This window comes from Nycticebus coucang, chromosome X, assembly GCF_027406575.1.
Source record: "Nycticebus coucang isolate mNycCou1 chromosome X, mNycCou1.pri, whole genome shotgun sequence".
Classification (NCBI taxonomy): domain Eukaryota; kingdom Metazoa; phylum Chordata; class Mammalia; order Primates; family Lorisidae; genus Nycticebus; species Nycticebus coucang.
Window position 1 is genome coordinate 134867657 of NC_069804.1, and position 18249 is coordinate 134885905.

At 37.1% G+C, this 18249-nt stretch overlaps 1 protein-coding gene across 2 annotated transcripts in view; it reads right to left on the bottom strand.

The window, feature by feature from the left end:
• TBC1D8B (TBC1 domain family member 8B) overlaps window positions 1-18249 on the bottom strand; it is a 73782-nt gene that overhangs the window by 42111 nt on the left and 13422 nt on the right. The window contains exons 2-7 of one of the 2 annotated variants that reach the window (XM_053580290.1): window positions 14144-14254; window positions 11572-11690; window positions 10146-10371; window positions 8695-8935; window positions 4548-4755; window positions 3853-4020 (exon numbers count right to left, since the gene is read on the bottom strand). In XM_053580290.1, coding sequence (XP_053436265.1) covers window positions 3853-4020; window positions 4548-4755; window positions 8695-8935; window positions 10146-10371; window positions 11572-11690; window positions 14144-14254 — 1073 coding nt within the window. The remainder of the gene's footprint in view (window positions 1-3852; window positions 4021-4547; window positions 4756-8694; window positions 8936-10145; window positions 10372-11571; window positions 11691-14143; window positions 14255-18249) is intronic. The other variant, XM_053580291.1, reaches the window with a different exon arrangement.

Below are 18249 nucleotides of genomic sequence, written 5' to 3' on the forward strand. Positions count from 1 at the left end.
TGGCATTATACACTTTATCCATGTAACAAAAAACACTTGTAATCCCTAAATCTATTGAAATAATAATAAAAAAAAGCACCAAGTAGGCTGGGCATGGTGGTTATGCCTATAATCCTAACACTCTGGGAGGCTGAAGGAGGAGGACCCCTTGCACTCCCAAGTTCGAGGCCAGCCTAAGAACAAGACCCCATTTCTACTAAAAATAGAAAAAAACTAGCCAGGTGCTGTGGTGGGTGCCTGTAGTCCCAGCTACTTGGAAGGCTGAGGCAGGAGGATCTCTTGAGCCCAGGAGTTCGAGGTTGCTCTGAGCTAGGCTGAGACCACACCACTCTAACCTAGGCAACAGAATGAGATTCAGTCTCAAGGAGAAAAAAAAAAAAAAAAAAAAGAAAGAAAAAAATAGCATCAAGTGGGCGGCACCTGTGGCTCCGTGAGTAGGGCGCTGGCCCCAAATACCAAGGGTGGTGGGTTCAAACCCGGCCCTGACCTAATTGCAACAAAAAAATAGCCGGGCGTTGGGCGGCGCCTGTGGCTCAGTCTGTAGGGCGCCGGCCCCATATGCCGAGGGTGGCGGGTTTAAACCCGGCCCCTGCCAAACTGCAACCAAAAAATAGCCGGGCGTTGTGGCGGGCGCCTGTAGTCCCAGCTGCTCGGGAGGCTGAGGCAAGAGAATTGCTTAAGCCCAGGAGTTGGAGGTTGCTGTGAGCTGTGTGAGGCCACGGCACTCTACTGAGGGCCATAAAGTGAGACTCTGTTTCTACAAAAAAAAAAATAGCCGGGCGTTGTGGCAGGCACCTGTAGTCCCAGCTACTTGGGAGGCTGAGGCAAGAGAATTGCTTAAGCCCAAGAGTTTGAGGTTGCTGTGAGTTGTGATGCCACAGCACTCTATCGAGGGTGACAAAGTGAGACTCTGTCTCTAAAACAAACAAACAACAACAAAAAATAGCATCAAGTAACAGATCTTCAGCAGAGCACATTCTTAGGCCACTTTGCTTAAAACTAAGCTAAAAAGGTCTATTTTACTTTCACTTTGTAGTTTTGCAAAATTGCCATATTTAGTAATATTTCTTGATTATGTGTGTCAATAAAATTAAAAGATTAGCGTGTTTTCCAAGCAATTGATCAGGAATTTTCAAAACGTGTACCCAGGTTTTAGTATAACTTAAAAATTGGATAGAACTCATCAATCTTTCTTACTTCTGGGAGCATTTGTTCTTCATATCACATTTTTTAATATACTCATCGGAGAAATTTCCTAAAGTTGTTCCTGTATTCATATTTAGACTTGTTGATTTACTTTTTGAGATTCAGATTAAAAAGTCATTTTTTTCTTTTTTTTTGAAGGGGGCAGCGCCTGTGGTTCAATGGGGTAGGGCGCCGGCCCCATATACCAGAGGTGGCGGGTTCAAAACTGCAAATAAAAATTTTGTTTTTTTTTTTGAGACAGAGTCTCACTTTCTTGTCCCCAGTAGAGTATGACGGCGTCATAGCTCACAGCAACCTCCAACTCTTGGGCTTAAGCAATTCTGCCTCAGCCTCCCAAGTAGCTGAGACTACAGGCACCCGCCACAGTGCCTGGTTATTTTTTTTGCAATTGTCATTGTTGTTTAGCTGGCCCAGGCTGGGTTCAAACCCCCCAGCTTGGGTGTATGTGGCTGGCACCCTACCCACTGAGCTACGGGCGCTGCCAGATTAAAAAGTCTTATTGTTCGCATAAAACTCACCAGGTTTTTAAAAATTACAAATGCAATGTTTTCTCTTTGTTTCAGTATGATGGGTGTAGCTATAAAAGAATATAACTACTGGCGGTGCCTATGCCTCGGTGGGTAGGGCACCCCAGCCCCATACACCGAGGGTGGCAGGTTCAAACCTGACCCCAGCCAAACTGCAACAAAAAAATAGCCAGGTGTTGTGGCGGGCACCTGGAGTCCCAGCTACTTGGGAGGCTGAGGCAAGAGAATCGCCTAAGTCCAGGAGTTGGAGGTTGCTGTGAGCTGTGTGATGCCACGGCACTCTAGCGAGGGCGATAAAGTGAAACTCTGTCTCTACGAAAAAAAAAAAAAAAAAAAAAGAATATAACTACAATTTCTGTTATTTAGAAATCAAATAAGCTCCTGTTTAAAAAGCTCTTTACTAATTTTTAAGTGTACTATTATTTAAAGCTAGATACATATAGATAATACTATCTTATCGATATTCTTCATCATTGATAAAATAAACATTTTAACTGAAAATAGAATATTATGACAATTTAAAAAATATATTTCTAAGCAAACCAGTATACTAACTGGCATTTTTGTACATATCTTTACTAAAACCTCTAAAAATGGGTAACACAAACTAGAAAACCTTAAAACTTCATCATGTACCTGGAAAAATGCTAAAGTCATTTTGAGACAAAATCATTTCTTGACAACTGAGCATATTCAGCTATTAGAGGACCATCAGGGAAAAAATACTAGTTCTCCAGGTTTTGGAGAGACAGATAAATTAAAGGAAAAAGGAAGATGAGCAAAGCATAAAAACTAACACAGAGACTGAATCTAAAATGGAATAGGACAAGGAAAAGAGTGACACAAACAAGAATATAGGAGCCCTGAGAGAGAAACTATCAAGCCTAGTCAGATTTGAAAACATTTGGTTCCCACATCAAACTAAGAAATATCCTGGATACAGAATGAGAGATAATAAAGAACTTTCTCATGCAGCAAGAACTCTTGATGGCCAATGTGAAAATTCTGTACCTGGAAATAAGATGAAGATAAAATTTTTAATTACATATTTTCATTATGTTTTTTTATTATCAAAGGGGAAAATTAGCCTTATTAATACTGGGTTATAATAGACATAGCACAATGTTTTTAATCTCCACTTTAGAGAGAGGTAAAAGGCTCTATACTCCAAACCAAATAAAATAATACACCCAGTAAAGCCAATGTTGATCTTTTCCTTTGAATTTTATTTTATTTTTTCTTTGAGACAAGAGTCTCACTTTGTCACCCTCCATAGAGTGCTGTGGCATCATAGCTCATAGCCATCCCAAACTCTCAGGCTCAAGTGATTCTCTTGCCTTAGCCTCCCAAGCAGCTGGGACTACAGGTGCCAGCCACTGACACTTGGCTACTTTTTCTATTTTTAGTATAGATGGGGTATGGCTCTTACTCAGGCTGTTCTTAAATTCCTGAGCTCAAGCAATCTACTGACCTTGGCCTTCCAGAGTGCTAGGATTATAGGCATGAGCCACAGTGCCTGGCCTTTCTTTGAATTTTAAATTCAAATTTAAGTAGTCATAATTTGGTAAGTTTTATCAATTAAAACAAGGTTCTTGGTTATTGAAGAATCCAGTATGTCTACATTTCCATGAAAGACATACTAAACATTAAAATTAGGATGTTAACCATCGTTTGCCAAGAACATTTGCCTTCTCTAAAAAGTCACATGCCACTATTTTGTTTTGGGCTAGATTATGTAAATAAGGCTGACATACATGATATTTAATAAAAGATTCAGATTGGTTTAAAATTGCTATCTCTCTACTGTAAGAAAACAGACAGTCGTTGGGCAGCGCCTGTGGCTCAAAGGAGTAGGGTGCCAGCCCCATATACCAGAGGTGGTGGGTTCGAGCCCGGCCCTGGCCAAAACTGCAAAAAAAAAAAAAAAAAAAGGATTAAGTCCTTAATTCTCACTTCTGCTTTATGATGTAATTTGGAGAATATAATCACTTAGATTCAGTCTTTTAAAAAAATAAACCTAGGCATAAATAGAGAAAGATACTATGCATTCCTTTCAAAAGGATAGATGACAATAAACACGGACCTTTTTATCAAAATGATTTGATGGCTGTATAATTACCTCTGCGTTAATATCATGATACTGAGTTGAAGATGCCCGGCACTTGCGCTTGAGATTTGCCGCAAGTTGCTCAAAGTGTTTAACTTCAGTGAAGCGAAAAGCTGTTTTTCCTTTGATGCTAATGATGACTGCTTTGCTGGAATCATCTGTTTTATCTACAGCTAAGACCTAAGGGGTGAAACATATAAATGAATCAATCATATTTTACCTTATTGTAGATACTTACAGGTAAAATGTGTTTGCCTTACTCTTTTATGGCTAGAAGTTTGGCCAGTAAAGCCAACATTTATTTTTTTCTTTGAATTTTCTTTGATTTATTTATTTTGAGACAGTCTCACTTTGTCACCCTCAGTAGAGTGCTGTGGCATCATATCTCACAGCAACCTCAAACTCTTGGGCTCAAGTGATCCTCTTGCCTCAGACTCCCGAGTAGCTGGGATTATAGGTGCCCACCACACCACCAGGTTAATTTTTCTATGTTTAGTAGAGACAGGGTCTCACTTCTGCTCAGGCTGGTCTTGACCGCCTAAGCTCAAGCAATCCACCCACCTTGGCTTCCCAGAGTGCTAGAATTACAGGCATAGTAAACCATTGTGACAGGCCAGGTTTTTAATAATTTATAGAATTACAGGATATTTTAGCCTGTGAATAACATTTTAAAACTAAAAATTGATATGTAACCAAATTTACATTACCTCTCGTAAAGGAATGATTACACTACACAGATTACCATCTTGGCTGGCAAAGCAGATATAGTTTTGGGAGATACACATTTTTCCATGAATATTAAAGTGGCTGAATGGTACCCATAAGAAACATTCATGTACTTCTTTCAATGTCTCTTCTTTGGGCAGCCTAAAAAAGGCATTAAATTGCTCACTGTGGGCTCGATTTTCTAGACCGCTGTGGAAAAGAAGAAAAAAGATGAAATCCAAATAATTCTAAATTGTAAACATGTTTATATCACTTAATCTGAAAACAGAACACTAAATGCCATAGACAAGTTCTAAAATAGAAAAAAAAAACACAATGGCTCCTAACAAACTCATTTTATTTGTTCTTTGTTCTAATTTCATTTTATGAGTAGATTAAAATGTACAAGTAGAGATGATGTAGGTCTTCAAACCATCTGTTAAGGTGTGATTTTCTGCAATACTACTATTATATTATCATATATTTATAATATGTGACTATGGCTAAAAAAAAATCTTAGTAGACAATAATTTTCATATCTGGTTACCAGAAAATCAGTCTAATTTAAACAAAATAATGAAAATTTACAGCATCAAAATTTACAGGGGAATAGTAAGTAGTCCATGAAAGGGAATACTGAAAGTCAAATAAAAATTTGAATTAAAGCCAGGTGTGGTGACTCACACCTGTAGTCCTAGCACTCTGGGAGGCCACAGTGGGTAGACTGCTTGAGCTCAGGAGTTTAAGATCAGCTTGAGAAATAGCAAGACCCCAGCTCTAATTAATAATAGAAAAACTAGGCTCAGCGCCTGTGGCTCAAGTGGCTAAGGCGCCAGCCACCTACACCTGAGCTGGCGAGTTTGAATCCAGCCCGGGCCCAAACAACAATGATGGCTGCAACCAAAAAATAGCTGGGTGTTGTGGCTGGTGCCTGTAGTCCCAGCTACTTGGGAGGCGGAGGCAGGAAAATCACTTGAGTCCAGGAGTTAGAGGTTGCTGTGAGCTGCGATGCCACAGCACTTTACCCAGGGGGACAGCTTGAGGCTCTGTCTCAAAAAAAAAAAAAAAAACGAAAAACTGAGGCAAGACAATCTCTTGAGCCCAAGAACTTGATGTTGCTATGAGCTACAAAGCCATAGCACTCTAGTCAGAGCACCAGAGTGAGATTCTGTCTGAAAATATAAAATAAATTTGTATTAAAAAAATCCAAAGTAAGGCACAATAAAACAACTGCTTGAACACTGTTGGACACAGGTGTTGATAAATACAGATGACTCGTTAACTGATACATAAATATAGAAATAAAAAGTAAAGCAATTTACTTGCTTTAAATAGTATAATTTTTCTAGAAACACTAAACACTTGTGTTAAGCAGCAATGTCATTTAGGATAGTAACTCAAATCCATCAAAATTAAAACTAAATTCATCCTTTCTGCATATACTATTTGAATATGTTGTATTTCATTATATTTTTTAATATAATTCTGATAAATATGAACAGAAAACCATGACCAAGTTAATTTTTACCTCACTTAAATCGTAATTTGGTGAGTTATTTAGTTATTACTTAAAAAGATGAGGTCTGGCTTGGAGCCTGTAGCTCGGTGGCTAGGGCACCAGCCACATACACTGGAGCTGGTAGGTTCGAATCCAACCCGGGCTTGCCAAACAACAATGACAACTACAACCTACAACCAAAAAATAGCCAGGTGTTGTGGTGGGCGCCTGTAGTCCCAGCTACTTGGGAGACCGAGGCAAGAGAATTGCTTAAGCCCAAGAGTTTGAGGTTGCTATGAGCTGTGATGCCACAGCACTCTACCCAGGGCAACATAGTGAGACTCTGTCTCAAAAAGAAAAAAAAAAAAATGAGGTCTACTTATGAGACTGTAAAGATGTTCATGCTATATTATTGTAAGGGGGAAAAAGCAGATTGTAAAACAATATGTGAATATTCAGACACATTCATGATTTTTGCAAATTTTTTTTTAATTTATGCTTGAAAAAGTCTGGAAAGATACCCACTAAACTTAACTGTCATTATGCTTCTGTACTGTTTAAATTATAGAAGTAAGGGGGCAGTGCCTGTGGCTCAGAGGAGGGGGGCACTGGCCCCATATGCCAGAGGTGGCGGGTTTGGACCCAGCCCCGGCCAAAAACTGCAAAAAAAATAAAAAATAAAGGCCATCTCTGGATGAAAGCCAATAAAAAAAAATTATAGAAGTAATATACATTTGTTAAAACAGTAAGGAGAAGCAATAAACATTTTCTATTTTAGTCAAAAGCCATTTGGAGACTAAGTCCCAACAAATTATTATTCTTTTTCACTTATTATGAAAAAGGCTATTATATACACATACAAACACACACACAGGGTGGACATAAAGTTCGTGCCTGCGTGTGTGTGTATAAATATATATATACAATTTTCTCTTAAAAAATGCACAGACAAAAATGAATTTACTATATCTCATTTGAATACAGACTTGATAATTCATTCTTGGATGGCCTTTTAGACTATACTTTAAAGGAAATAAAATTGCTAAAAGGATTTATGTTTATGGTGATAAATGAACTACAAAACAAATGCCCAACTATGACGTACCACAAATAGGATTCTTAATCCTTATAGAGATCTATTTATAAAGCATATGCACTGAGACCTAATTTTGGTAATAAAGTGTAAAAAATTTACTTCACTCATTCAATTTCCAGAAAAGTATGCTCATAAATCCTTATGTATATGGAATTTAGATATGGTTCAGGAATAGGCAAAGGGAATTAACTATATCCAATAGGGTCATGCAGTAATTAATACAACTACCTTCCAGGTCACTAGTTCTGGTCACTCCATAGGACTTTAGCTTAGGTTCCTCTTACACTTTACCATACAGTCTATACCCTCATCCTCCTTGCCAGAAGCTGCTTTTGCTAGCTATTTCTGGATCCTCTCCTCTCCCCCTCCTTTTTGGCATGCTTATTTTGGTCAACTGTTCTGAGCATTCAGGAGGATGAAAGGACTCTGGTCAGTTTGAGCAAACCAACTATGGTAGCAAAAAGCTATCACACAGACACTTCTGAAGTAGGAACTAATAGTGATTAACATTTACCTGGTGTTTTATATTTTACAAAGTGATTTCACATGTTTTACTCAATCCTCATAAACTAAGTATCCTCTGATATAAAAATAACAGATGAGGAAACTGAGGTCCTGAGAGATTATGGCTTGTCTAAGGGTTGCTCTACTTTCATTCTAAAGCCCATGTTCCACTGACTCTACTAACTTGCCTCTTCATAAAAAAATCATGCTGTCGGGAGGCTGAGGCAAGAGAATCGCCTAAGCCAAGGAGTTGGAGGTTGCTGTGAGCTGTGATGCCACAGCACTCTACCAAAGGCAATAAAGTGAGACTTTGTCTCTACAAAAAAAAAAAAATCATGCTGTCCATAAATTATTAAAATAAACAACATGTTTAACAATTTCAGACCTGAATCTATTTAGAATACTCATAGAGAAATTTAGAGTTAGACTAACCTCACACCACAAAATCTCTACATTTTAAAATGTACTCCATGGCTCGGTGCCTGTAGCTCAAGTGGCTAAGGCACCAGCCACAGCCACATATACCAGAGTATACCAGAGCTGGCGGGTTTGAATCCAGCCCGGGCCTGCCAAACAACAATGACAACTACAACCAAAAAATAGCCGGGCATTGTGGTGGGCACCTGTAGTCCCAGCTACTTGGGAGGCTGAGACAAGAGACTCGCTTAAGCCCAGGAGTTGGAGGTTGCTGTGAGCTATGATGCCACGGCACTCTACCCAGGGTGACAGCTTGAGGCTGTCTCAAAAAACAAAAACAAAAACAAAAAAAAACTCTAGGCTAAGTCCTACCTGAATTCCAAAAAATAATTTTCAAACCTAACTTCTACTATTTCTTAGAATTAAATTTCCTAGAGAGGAAGATACTATTTATGAAATGCATATGAATAAACTAAAAAAAAAAAAAAAACCACAAACACCCATGATCAACTCCAAAGAAAAATTGTCATACAATATAGAAGAGTTAACTTTTAATACTAATCAGTGCTATTATTCTTATGGTCAAACAATATGTACTTTTTAAAAAAGTAAATATTAATTAAGCTTTAAATACCTTTTGGTGATTTGTAGAGGATCGTCAAGGATTGGGTCATCATCAAATGTTTCCTTATCAAAAAGTCTCCTTATGGCATAGTTTGCCAGCTGTTCCATGAGAAAGTATGTTTTGTTAATGTGCAAAAACATTGAAAAGTAATGATCCTCCCCTTGGTGACACACATGAATACTTTCTGTTAGTAACACAGTTGAGGTCTTTTCAAGTTTTGAGACTGCATCCCAGGAGATAATGAGTTTTACTGCAAATAAGAGTTATAAAAAGGTATGATTAAGTTCTTTAAAAAATTTTTTTTATTAAGTCATATAACAGATCATGAATACAATTACCAATTTATAATCATTAATCAGGTCTTTTGAAACAATAATTAACCACTTGAAAAGTGCTATGAACAGCTAAAATACTTTAGATTCCAAGATCAGTTAAAACTGTGAAGCATCACCACGAACGTATTAATACAATTAATTGGTGATTTTCGGAACATACAACTTTAAAGAATTTTTAAAAAATGATTCTGGGCTTGGTGACCATATCACAGTGGTTATGGCACAAGCCACATGCACTGAGGCTGATGTGTTTGAACCCAGTTCCAGCCTGCTAAACAACAATGCAACTGCAACAAAAAAATAGCTGGGCGTTGTGACAGGCACCTGTAGTCCCAGCTACTTGGGAGGCTGAGAAAAGAGAATCACTTGAGCCCAAGAGTTCGAGGTTGCCGTGAGCTGTGACATCATAGCACTCTACCGAGGGCGACATAGTGAGACTCTGTCTCAAAACAAAAAAAAAGATTCTGATTTGATATTTAAATCTGTTTCTTTATATAATTACATAATTATATAACTACTGATGTAAAAGTTGTATGTGTGCTGAAAATAGTACTACTGTTTGATTCTTCGTTGTAGCTATGAAGTGAGATGTGGGCCATTAGGTACTATGGCTACTATATTTGATAATGCAGTGGTTCTCAACCTTCCTAATACCACGACCCTTTAATACAATTCTTCATGTTGTGACCCCCAACGAAGTAGCAATGAAAATAATTTTATGTTTGAGGGTCACCACAACATGAGGAACTGTATTAAAGGGCCGCAGCATTAGGAAGGTTGAGAACCATTGTTATAATGTATGTTTAAAACAATGATTAAAACACAGACTAAAGCAAAGTAGGTAGTTTATAACAAGGGATAGAAAGCAATTATATAACAGATTGCCACCATTATTTAATATTCATTCACCTCCTATAATATGTAAGGCATTCTATATAAATTTCTAATGTTCCTATATTAAACAATCAGTCTTAAAAGGATTCTTTCTCTAGAAGAAATAAACTTCTTAATGTACAGTTTAGCTATATCTAATATCAATCCCATTACTTTACTTAAGACTTAATCCCACCACAGAGTTGACAGACAGCAAGTTCAAAGTCATGGTAAGCAAAAGAAACCACTTACTTTCTGATCCCAATAAAAAAGAATAGAAGCTCAGAAAGTTGGTGCTAAGATAAAGCCAACCTTGACAAGGAACCCGTCCTTTCCAATAACTGCATGAATAGTAGGTCACTAACTTCTCCTGTTCTGGTAAACCAAAACATTTTTCAAATTTCAAAAGGGCTTCTCGAAATTTCTCAGGATCATCTTCTTTTGCAAAAGAATATTTTCCCTCTTCAGCAATTAATCCCTAAAAGAGAGAATATATTTTCTGAAAATGCATCATCATCTACCAACAAAAACATATCTTATACATTTATACAGCTGATTGAACACAACTGTACAGTTAGCCTTCTGTATCCATGGGTTCTACATCTGGGGATTCAACCAATCAGAGACTGAAAATATGTGGGGGAAAAAGTCTATGAAGTTTCTAAAAACAAAATTTGAGTGTGTCACACATTAAATTCACACAAATGAAGTGACGCTTAGGCATTGTAAGTTATCTAGAGACGATTTAAAGTGTATGTATGGGTGGGTGTGCGTAAGTTATGTGCAAATACTACGCCATTTTATATAAGGTATTTGAAGATCCATGGATTTTGATATCTATGGGGAGTGCTGGAACCAATCCTCCATGGATACCTACAGATAAATTTATGTATCTATGAAGGTACATATATCATATGTAAACATGTGCACATACATAATTCTCTTAGGACAGAGGTAAGCAGATTTACTTCAATTATGCAGTTAGATTTTTTTCCTAATGCCTCACAAGAAGCCACTACAAAGACAGGTGCCAAATATCTTCTTTTGAATGAATAAAGGGTTTGTTCAAACTCAAAACTCAAAAGATGGCTCAGCGCCCATAACACAGTGGTTACAGACACTGAGGCTGGAGGAATCGAACCCAGCCCAGGCCAGCTAAACAATGACAACTGCAACAAAAAATAGCTGGGCATTGTGGTAGGTGCCTGTAGTCCCAGCTACTTGGGAGGCTGAGGCAAGAGAATCACTTAAGCCCAAGAGTTTGAGGTTGCTATGAGCTGGGATGCAATGATACTCTACAGAGGGTGACATAGTGAGACTGTCAAAAAAAAGTCAAAAGGGGCGGCGCCTGTGGCTCAAGGAATAGGGCTCCGATCCCATATGCCGGAGGTGGCGGGTTCAAACCCAGCCCCGGCCAAAAAAAAAAAAAAAAAAAAAAATAAAGTAAAAAAAAAGTCAAAAGATATTGAAATGAAAATGTCCCTAAGAGCACTTACAAGAGCACCAAGACAAACTGACTTCACAGTTTTCTTTAGCACTGATTCTGACATCCACATGTGTGCTCTACCAATTGCGAAAGGTGCTAGTAAAACAATGATCTTCCATACAACCTTTGATCCTCATACAAAGAGTCAAAGATGATAGTATTCCATCTGTAAAATATGTCCATGCCACTTACTCTTATCTTTCCTTGTACAAAATTTGTAATATCTTCATTTGAATCAAACACAGCCAAGGTCTTCATAATATTTTGTTCCAACCAATCCCAATGCTTGGTTATTTCTTCTCTGTTGGCTCCTGAATAACAACATAAGAGAATAAAACACCTAAGGAAAATTTCACAACAAAACTGTACTTTATATTTAAATGCTTAGTTTAAAAAAATTAAAATGTGCTACTTTAAAAAACTATAGTCATAAAGGAATAAAGGTATTACATTTATTTTCAACTTCATCCTATATGTGGGCATGAACAATATTTCTCATTATAAATAGAAAAAATAAAAATATTTAATGAAAGGGGAGAAAAATATATATGGTTCATGGAAAAAAAAAAGATAAAAAATTCTGAAAAGAAACCAGTAACTGGTCCCTTGAGTATCTTTTAAGAGAATATGTAGAGTATCAGAGAATACATATACATAATTCAGCCCTTGGTCTTCAAATAATAAGTTAGTACTGTGTTGACAATCTGTTTGGCCAAAAACAGCATACACGTGACAATCCTATGCAAGTGGTGTAAATATGGATTTCAACTGTGGCCACTTACTCTACTTATTTCAGATGCCATGAAACCTTTGCTCATTAAGACCTAGTAAACTTAAAAAAATTCAGGAAGGAGTTTAGAAACCCTGTAGCAAGGTTAAATCAATGTGGCCTGCTGAATCAATCTTAGGATGGCTTGGAGAAGGTCAGATTAATTATTAGCTCTAGTTGGTTTTGGCTTAAAGAGAATTTCAATGTCATCAGTCTCTCCCTATCACTCACATATCTTGAAGATCTTCCCAGCATTATGGATTATACAAATCTCATTCCAAAGAAATATATTAATTTTTTTTTCCAGAGACCAGGGGTCTTGCTTTGTTGCCCAGCCTGGTCTTAATTTCCTAGGCTCAAGGAATCCTTCCCCCTTGATTTCTTAGTATGTTTTATGATGTATTAGAACTTTATTTTCATACCAAGAGTAATAATGTTCTTTAACGAACCACAAATAAAAGCTATTGTGAAATGTTAAGAATTTTATTTTGATTCCTTAGTTATTAGGAAGCTTCATTAGTAGGTGAAACTATATTTCTGTATTGGTTTAATTTGGGGGAATGATATAATCCTTTGTTTGTTTTTTTTTTTAAAGTACAAAGGACCATTTTTTCTAAATAATTTCTACCAACCAGATTTAGAGTTGAGGTTACAGAATTTTCATGATGTCAGCAAGTGCAATGCTATCTTCATTTAGTTTAAATGGCATTCAATTTAATAAAGTCGGGAAAAAAAGATAGGTAAAACTAAAGGAAATATAGAGAAAAATACAAAAACAAGCCACACATCTAAGAAATTAATTGTATAGTGTATCTTCACACATAAGAACTGTCTACATAGTCATGCGCTTTTGTTCTTTTTTTATAGCATATCTATTTCAGGAGAGAAGAGAAAAATGCAATGTTTCAATATTAAAAAGGCCAGAAATATGGGATTCTAATTTAGACCAACATTATAATAGCATCATCAAAAAAGTAACAAACTGTCAATGTGGGTTTTAAAAAACCTATTTTGACTTGCTTTATTAGGAAGAATTGTCCTAAATCCTTTTCTACCCACTATATACATGTGGAAGCATCTGAGCTAGCCTGGCTTCAATGAATAAACAGCATTACTTATATTCCTCCATATTTCAAGGATATAATGCATTTTGTGAGAAAGTAGGTTTGTGAATAAAAATGGTTTAATTTTTCAGGCTTATACATTCTTAGGGGACAACTTTTAAGTGTGGACTCAGTTAACTTCAGATTATCCTCATCTGAGTTATTAGAAATGAAACAACACATTTTCACAGGGAAGTTCCCATTTGCCCAACATTTGGGTAAAGCAGAAGTTGAAGAAAGGAGTCATACATACAGCAGTAATACTGACCAAAATCAGATCAGAATCAGCACTGCTGGACCACAGGCTTCAGGTCCCTCACACCAACGGATTTTTAAAAACCTTAATAATCTGTAACTTTCTTAAATAAACAGAAGTCTTGCTATTCTCTTAATGTAAACTTGCACATTTAACTCATTTCTAAATCTCAAAACAGCTAGGGAGTATAAATAACTATAAATACTCAGTTTCTTCGTAGCCTCATTTAATTTGAATTATATGTTTAAAAAAATCATACTTGGGCTGGGTGTGGAGACTCACACCTATAATCCTAGCACTCTGGGAGGCCAAGGTGAGAGGATCTTAAGCTCAAGAGTTTGAGATCATTCAGATTAAGAAAACCTTGAGAAAAAAGAAAAAAAAAAAAAAAAAGAAAGAGTTCAAGATCAGCCTGAACTAGAGCAAGAACCCCATCTACTAAAAATAGAAAAATTAGCCAGGCATGATAGCATATGCCTGTAGTACCAGCTACTTGGGAAGCTGAGGTAGGAGGATTGTGTGAGTCCAGGAGTTTGAGGTTGCAGTGATCTATGACGACGGCATTGCACTCTAACGGGGTAACAGTGTGAGACCCTGTCTCACACACACACACACACACACAAAAATCTTACTCACCACATGCAATTGACAAGCAAACTTGAGAATCTGGTGTCTGGTGTAGGATGCGAAATGGAGCTACTCTAGCAGTAGAGTCTAAGACTGAATCAAGAGTTCCAACCAGAAGCCCTGTGCAAAAGAAACGTTACTGCTTTACAAGAAATAAATAAATCAATATCACTTCATATAATAAACTAATGAATTTATTTTAAAATTTTTCTAGCCCAAAGAGTCCCTATAGAAATTTTTTTAAAGAAAAAATATATTTAGGATGAAGAGATTATAGTATGCCAATGTGAGTAGTGTTTGAGATAATTATCTTTCAGTAAAAGAGTTAACAGCTTTAATTGTTCAAATCTTACAACGTATCTGAAGCACTTATTTACTTCCTTTGTAAGGTTGCATGTATAGGAGATAAGATCTAGTACCAGGACTGTCTGGGTTTGAATCCTGGTTCTGTTGCTTACTTGTGTCAACTTGAGCAAGTAAAGTACTTACCCTTTCTGCATCCTCATTTGTAAAGTAAGAAGGCTAAAACAGAACCTACCACAAAGGGCTGTTGTAAAGATTAAATGAATTTTTACACATAAAGCCCTTAGAACAATGCTTACCATGCAATGAAACACCCAATATAAACTAATACTGTTTATTATATAAGAAAATCTTAGATACTTAAACAAGATAATACCTTGATTAATTAAAATACTGCCATGAAGTGGATTTTCTTTTTGACAATTCTTCACTCCTCAATTTGCAATTCAAGGCTCTTGATCAATTAGTTCCAGTTTAATTACCTAATTCTATTTCCTCCTACTTTTTAGAACAAAGTTCACTATTTTCTTAAACGACCAGCTAATTTCTCCCTTAGGATCTCTGATAAGCAATTATCTTTTCACCAAGAAATGATTATGAAAACCTTCTATCCCAGTCCAGCTAATCCAGATGCTACATTTTTCTTTAAGACTCACTTCCCCCATGAAATCCTCTCTGGCAACCCTAAGTAATAATGCTTTCCCTTTTCTCTGAATACTTATAGCACTTAACGTCTATATAAGTTGAGTATCCCTTATATGAAATGTTTGGGGGACTACAAGTGCTTCGGATTTCATATTTTGGGGGATTTTTGATTTTTTGCATTTCCATGAGTTATCTTAAGGATGGGACTCATGTCTAAACATGAAATTCATTTGTGTGATATATACCTTACACACATAGCCTGAAGATAATTTTATACAGTATTTTAAATTATTTTTATGCAAAAAAACAAAGTTTTGACTGTGACCCATGACATGAGGTCAGGTGTGAAATTTTCCACGTGTAGCAATGTGTTGGCACTTAAAGTTTTCAGATTTTGGAGCATTTTGGATTTCTGATTTTTGGATTAGGGATGTGCAACCTATACTATATCTATAACCTAGCATTTGATTATTATTATTAAATCACAGCTGTGTACATTAATGCAATCATGGGGCACCATACACTGGTTTTATAGACCGTTTGACACATTTTCATCATGCTGGTTAACATAGCCTTCCTGGCATTTTCTTAGTTATTGTGTTAAGACATTTATATTCTACATTTACTAAGTTTCACATGTACCCTTGTAAGATGCACCGCAGGTGTAATCTAGCATTTGATTATTACAGCTAAGTGCTTCATGTACATTAATCTTTCTCCTTATCTAGATTAGTTCTCAGCAGAAAGTAGCCGCGTCTTCTAAGGAGCCGTACCTCTAAGTTTGTATCCTTAACTTTCAACATATTGCTGGGCACAATAAGGACATAGTTTGTTGACTTAACAAGGGGATGGATGAAACATGTAAATGTACCTTCCTTTTCTGAAAGCTTTGAATGTTGCTTTTGCTTTATGAGGCATTTCCCTTTAAGTTAGCATATAGATTTTTGAAAAAAATTAAATCAACTATAAATCAGGTCTCTGGCTCTTTCTGTATATTTGCCTGCTTAAAAAGGGTCAAGATTTCAAGCAAGCGTTGAGTGAGAATATGCGTAGGTTGGTAGATGTGAAGTAGGAAGTTATTACAAGAACAGAGGGAGGTAATTTAGAAAAGTAGGAGATAGAACAAAGAGATAAGAAAATTTTGGCTCAGATGAAAAGAAAGAGCGGGAGGGTGAGTAGAGGAATAAATAATAAGTAAAAATAGACATCATAAACGTAGCATAATATCAATTAGCAATCTGACAGAGGATTTTGATAGTAGGGTCAAAGAATCAAGAAAGAAGATTTTGGCAATGGCAACCTGTGCAGATTATAGAAGAAGTTACCTGATATGAAAAAAGTTAGGGTATGAGTTAAAGATTTGATTAAAGAAATACAAATGCGGCTTGGAGCCTGTAGCTCAGTGAGTAGGGTGCCGGCCACATACACTAAGGCTGGTGGGTTCGGGCCCGGCCCAAGCCTGCTAAACAACAGTGACAACTGCAACACCACCACCACCAACAACAAAATAGCCAGGCGTGGGGAAGGTGCCTGTAGTCCCAGCTACCTGGGAGGCTGAAGCAAGAGAATCGCTTAAGCCCAAGAGTTTGGGGTTGCTGTGAGCTGTGATGCCATAGTACTCTACCGAGGGTAACACAGTGAGACTCTGTCTCAAAAAAAAAAAAAAAAAAAAGGAAATAGAAATGAGGAAACCAAGACAAACATTATCAAAGAAGAGGTACTGGGGAATAGACAATGGGGATAAGGAAGAAGGACAGAGGAAATCATTATTCTTCTTCAACTAATGACGAGGGAATTACTGGTGGGTTTGGGGATGATAGGAAAAATAATACTATCACTTTCAGCATTGAAGTAGTGACCATGAAACACTGGAAATTTGGTCAAGGATGAAAAAAGAAAACATATGCTAAACAAACTATCTAGTGTCCTCAGAGCAAATGACTGGAATTCCTCAGGAAATGGAGAAAGGAGAATGTTTTCAATTTGAAAACAGAAGTGCGAAAATACTCAAAGATAAAAGAGAGGTAGATAGCAAAAGACAACCAAAAGAGGTTAACTATCTCCAGCAGAAAAATAGAGTAATAAGCATATGAAAAAATGCTCAACATCAATAATCATCAGAGAAATACAACTCAAAACCAGAATGAGACACCACCTTATACCAGTTAGAATGGTTATTATTAAAAAGTCATCAACCAGGGCGGCGCCTGTGGCTCAAGGAGTAGGGCGCTGGCCCCATATATGGGAGGTGGCAGGTTCAAACCTGGCCCTGGCCAAAAACTGCAAAAAAAAAAAAAAAGTCTACCCCAATAAAAAGTCATCAACCTAAGTGTCAATCAAAGGATGATTAGATAAAATGTGACATATGCACATACCATGGACTACCACTCAGCCATAGAAAAATATAAAATCATGTCTTTTGCAATAATATAGATGGAACTGGAGGCCATTATCTTAAACGAAATAGCTCAGAAACAGAAATTCAAATACCACATGTTCTTTCTTATAAGTAGGAGCTAGTTAATGTGTACACATGGACACAGAGAATGAAGTAATAGTCATTGGAGACTCAGAAGGGTGAGCAGGTGGAAGGGATAAGAAGTTAATGGCACAATGTCACCATTTGGGTGATGCTTATACTGTAAACCTAGACTTAAAACAAAACTACACTTGTGCCCCCTAAATAGATGAAAATTTAAAAAAAAACACATGGGCACAAAGAAATTGCAAAGGTCATTGGAAATCAAGAAGAGAGGACGGAGGGATACAGGGAGGTGTAAAAACCTACCTATCGGGTACAATGAACACTATTCAGGTGATGGGCACATTGAAAGTCTTGACTTCAGCATTACAAAAGGTATCCACATAACAAAAACATTTGTATTCCCTTAATATTTTGAAATGAAAATAATTTTGAAAAAAGAATTAAGGCTCAGCGCCTGTGGCTCAAGTGGCTAAGGCACTAGCCTCATACGCCTGAGCTGGTGGGTTTGAATCCAACCCGGGCCTGCCAAACAACGATGGCTGCAACCAAAAAATAGCGGGGCATTGTGGCAGGCACCTGTAGTCCCAGCTACTTGGGAGGCTGAGGCAGGAGAATTGCTTAAGCCAAGGAGTTAGAGGTTGCTGTGAGCTGTGATGCCATAGCACTCTACCCAGGGCGACAG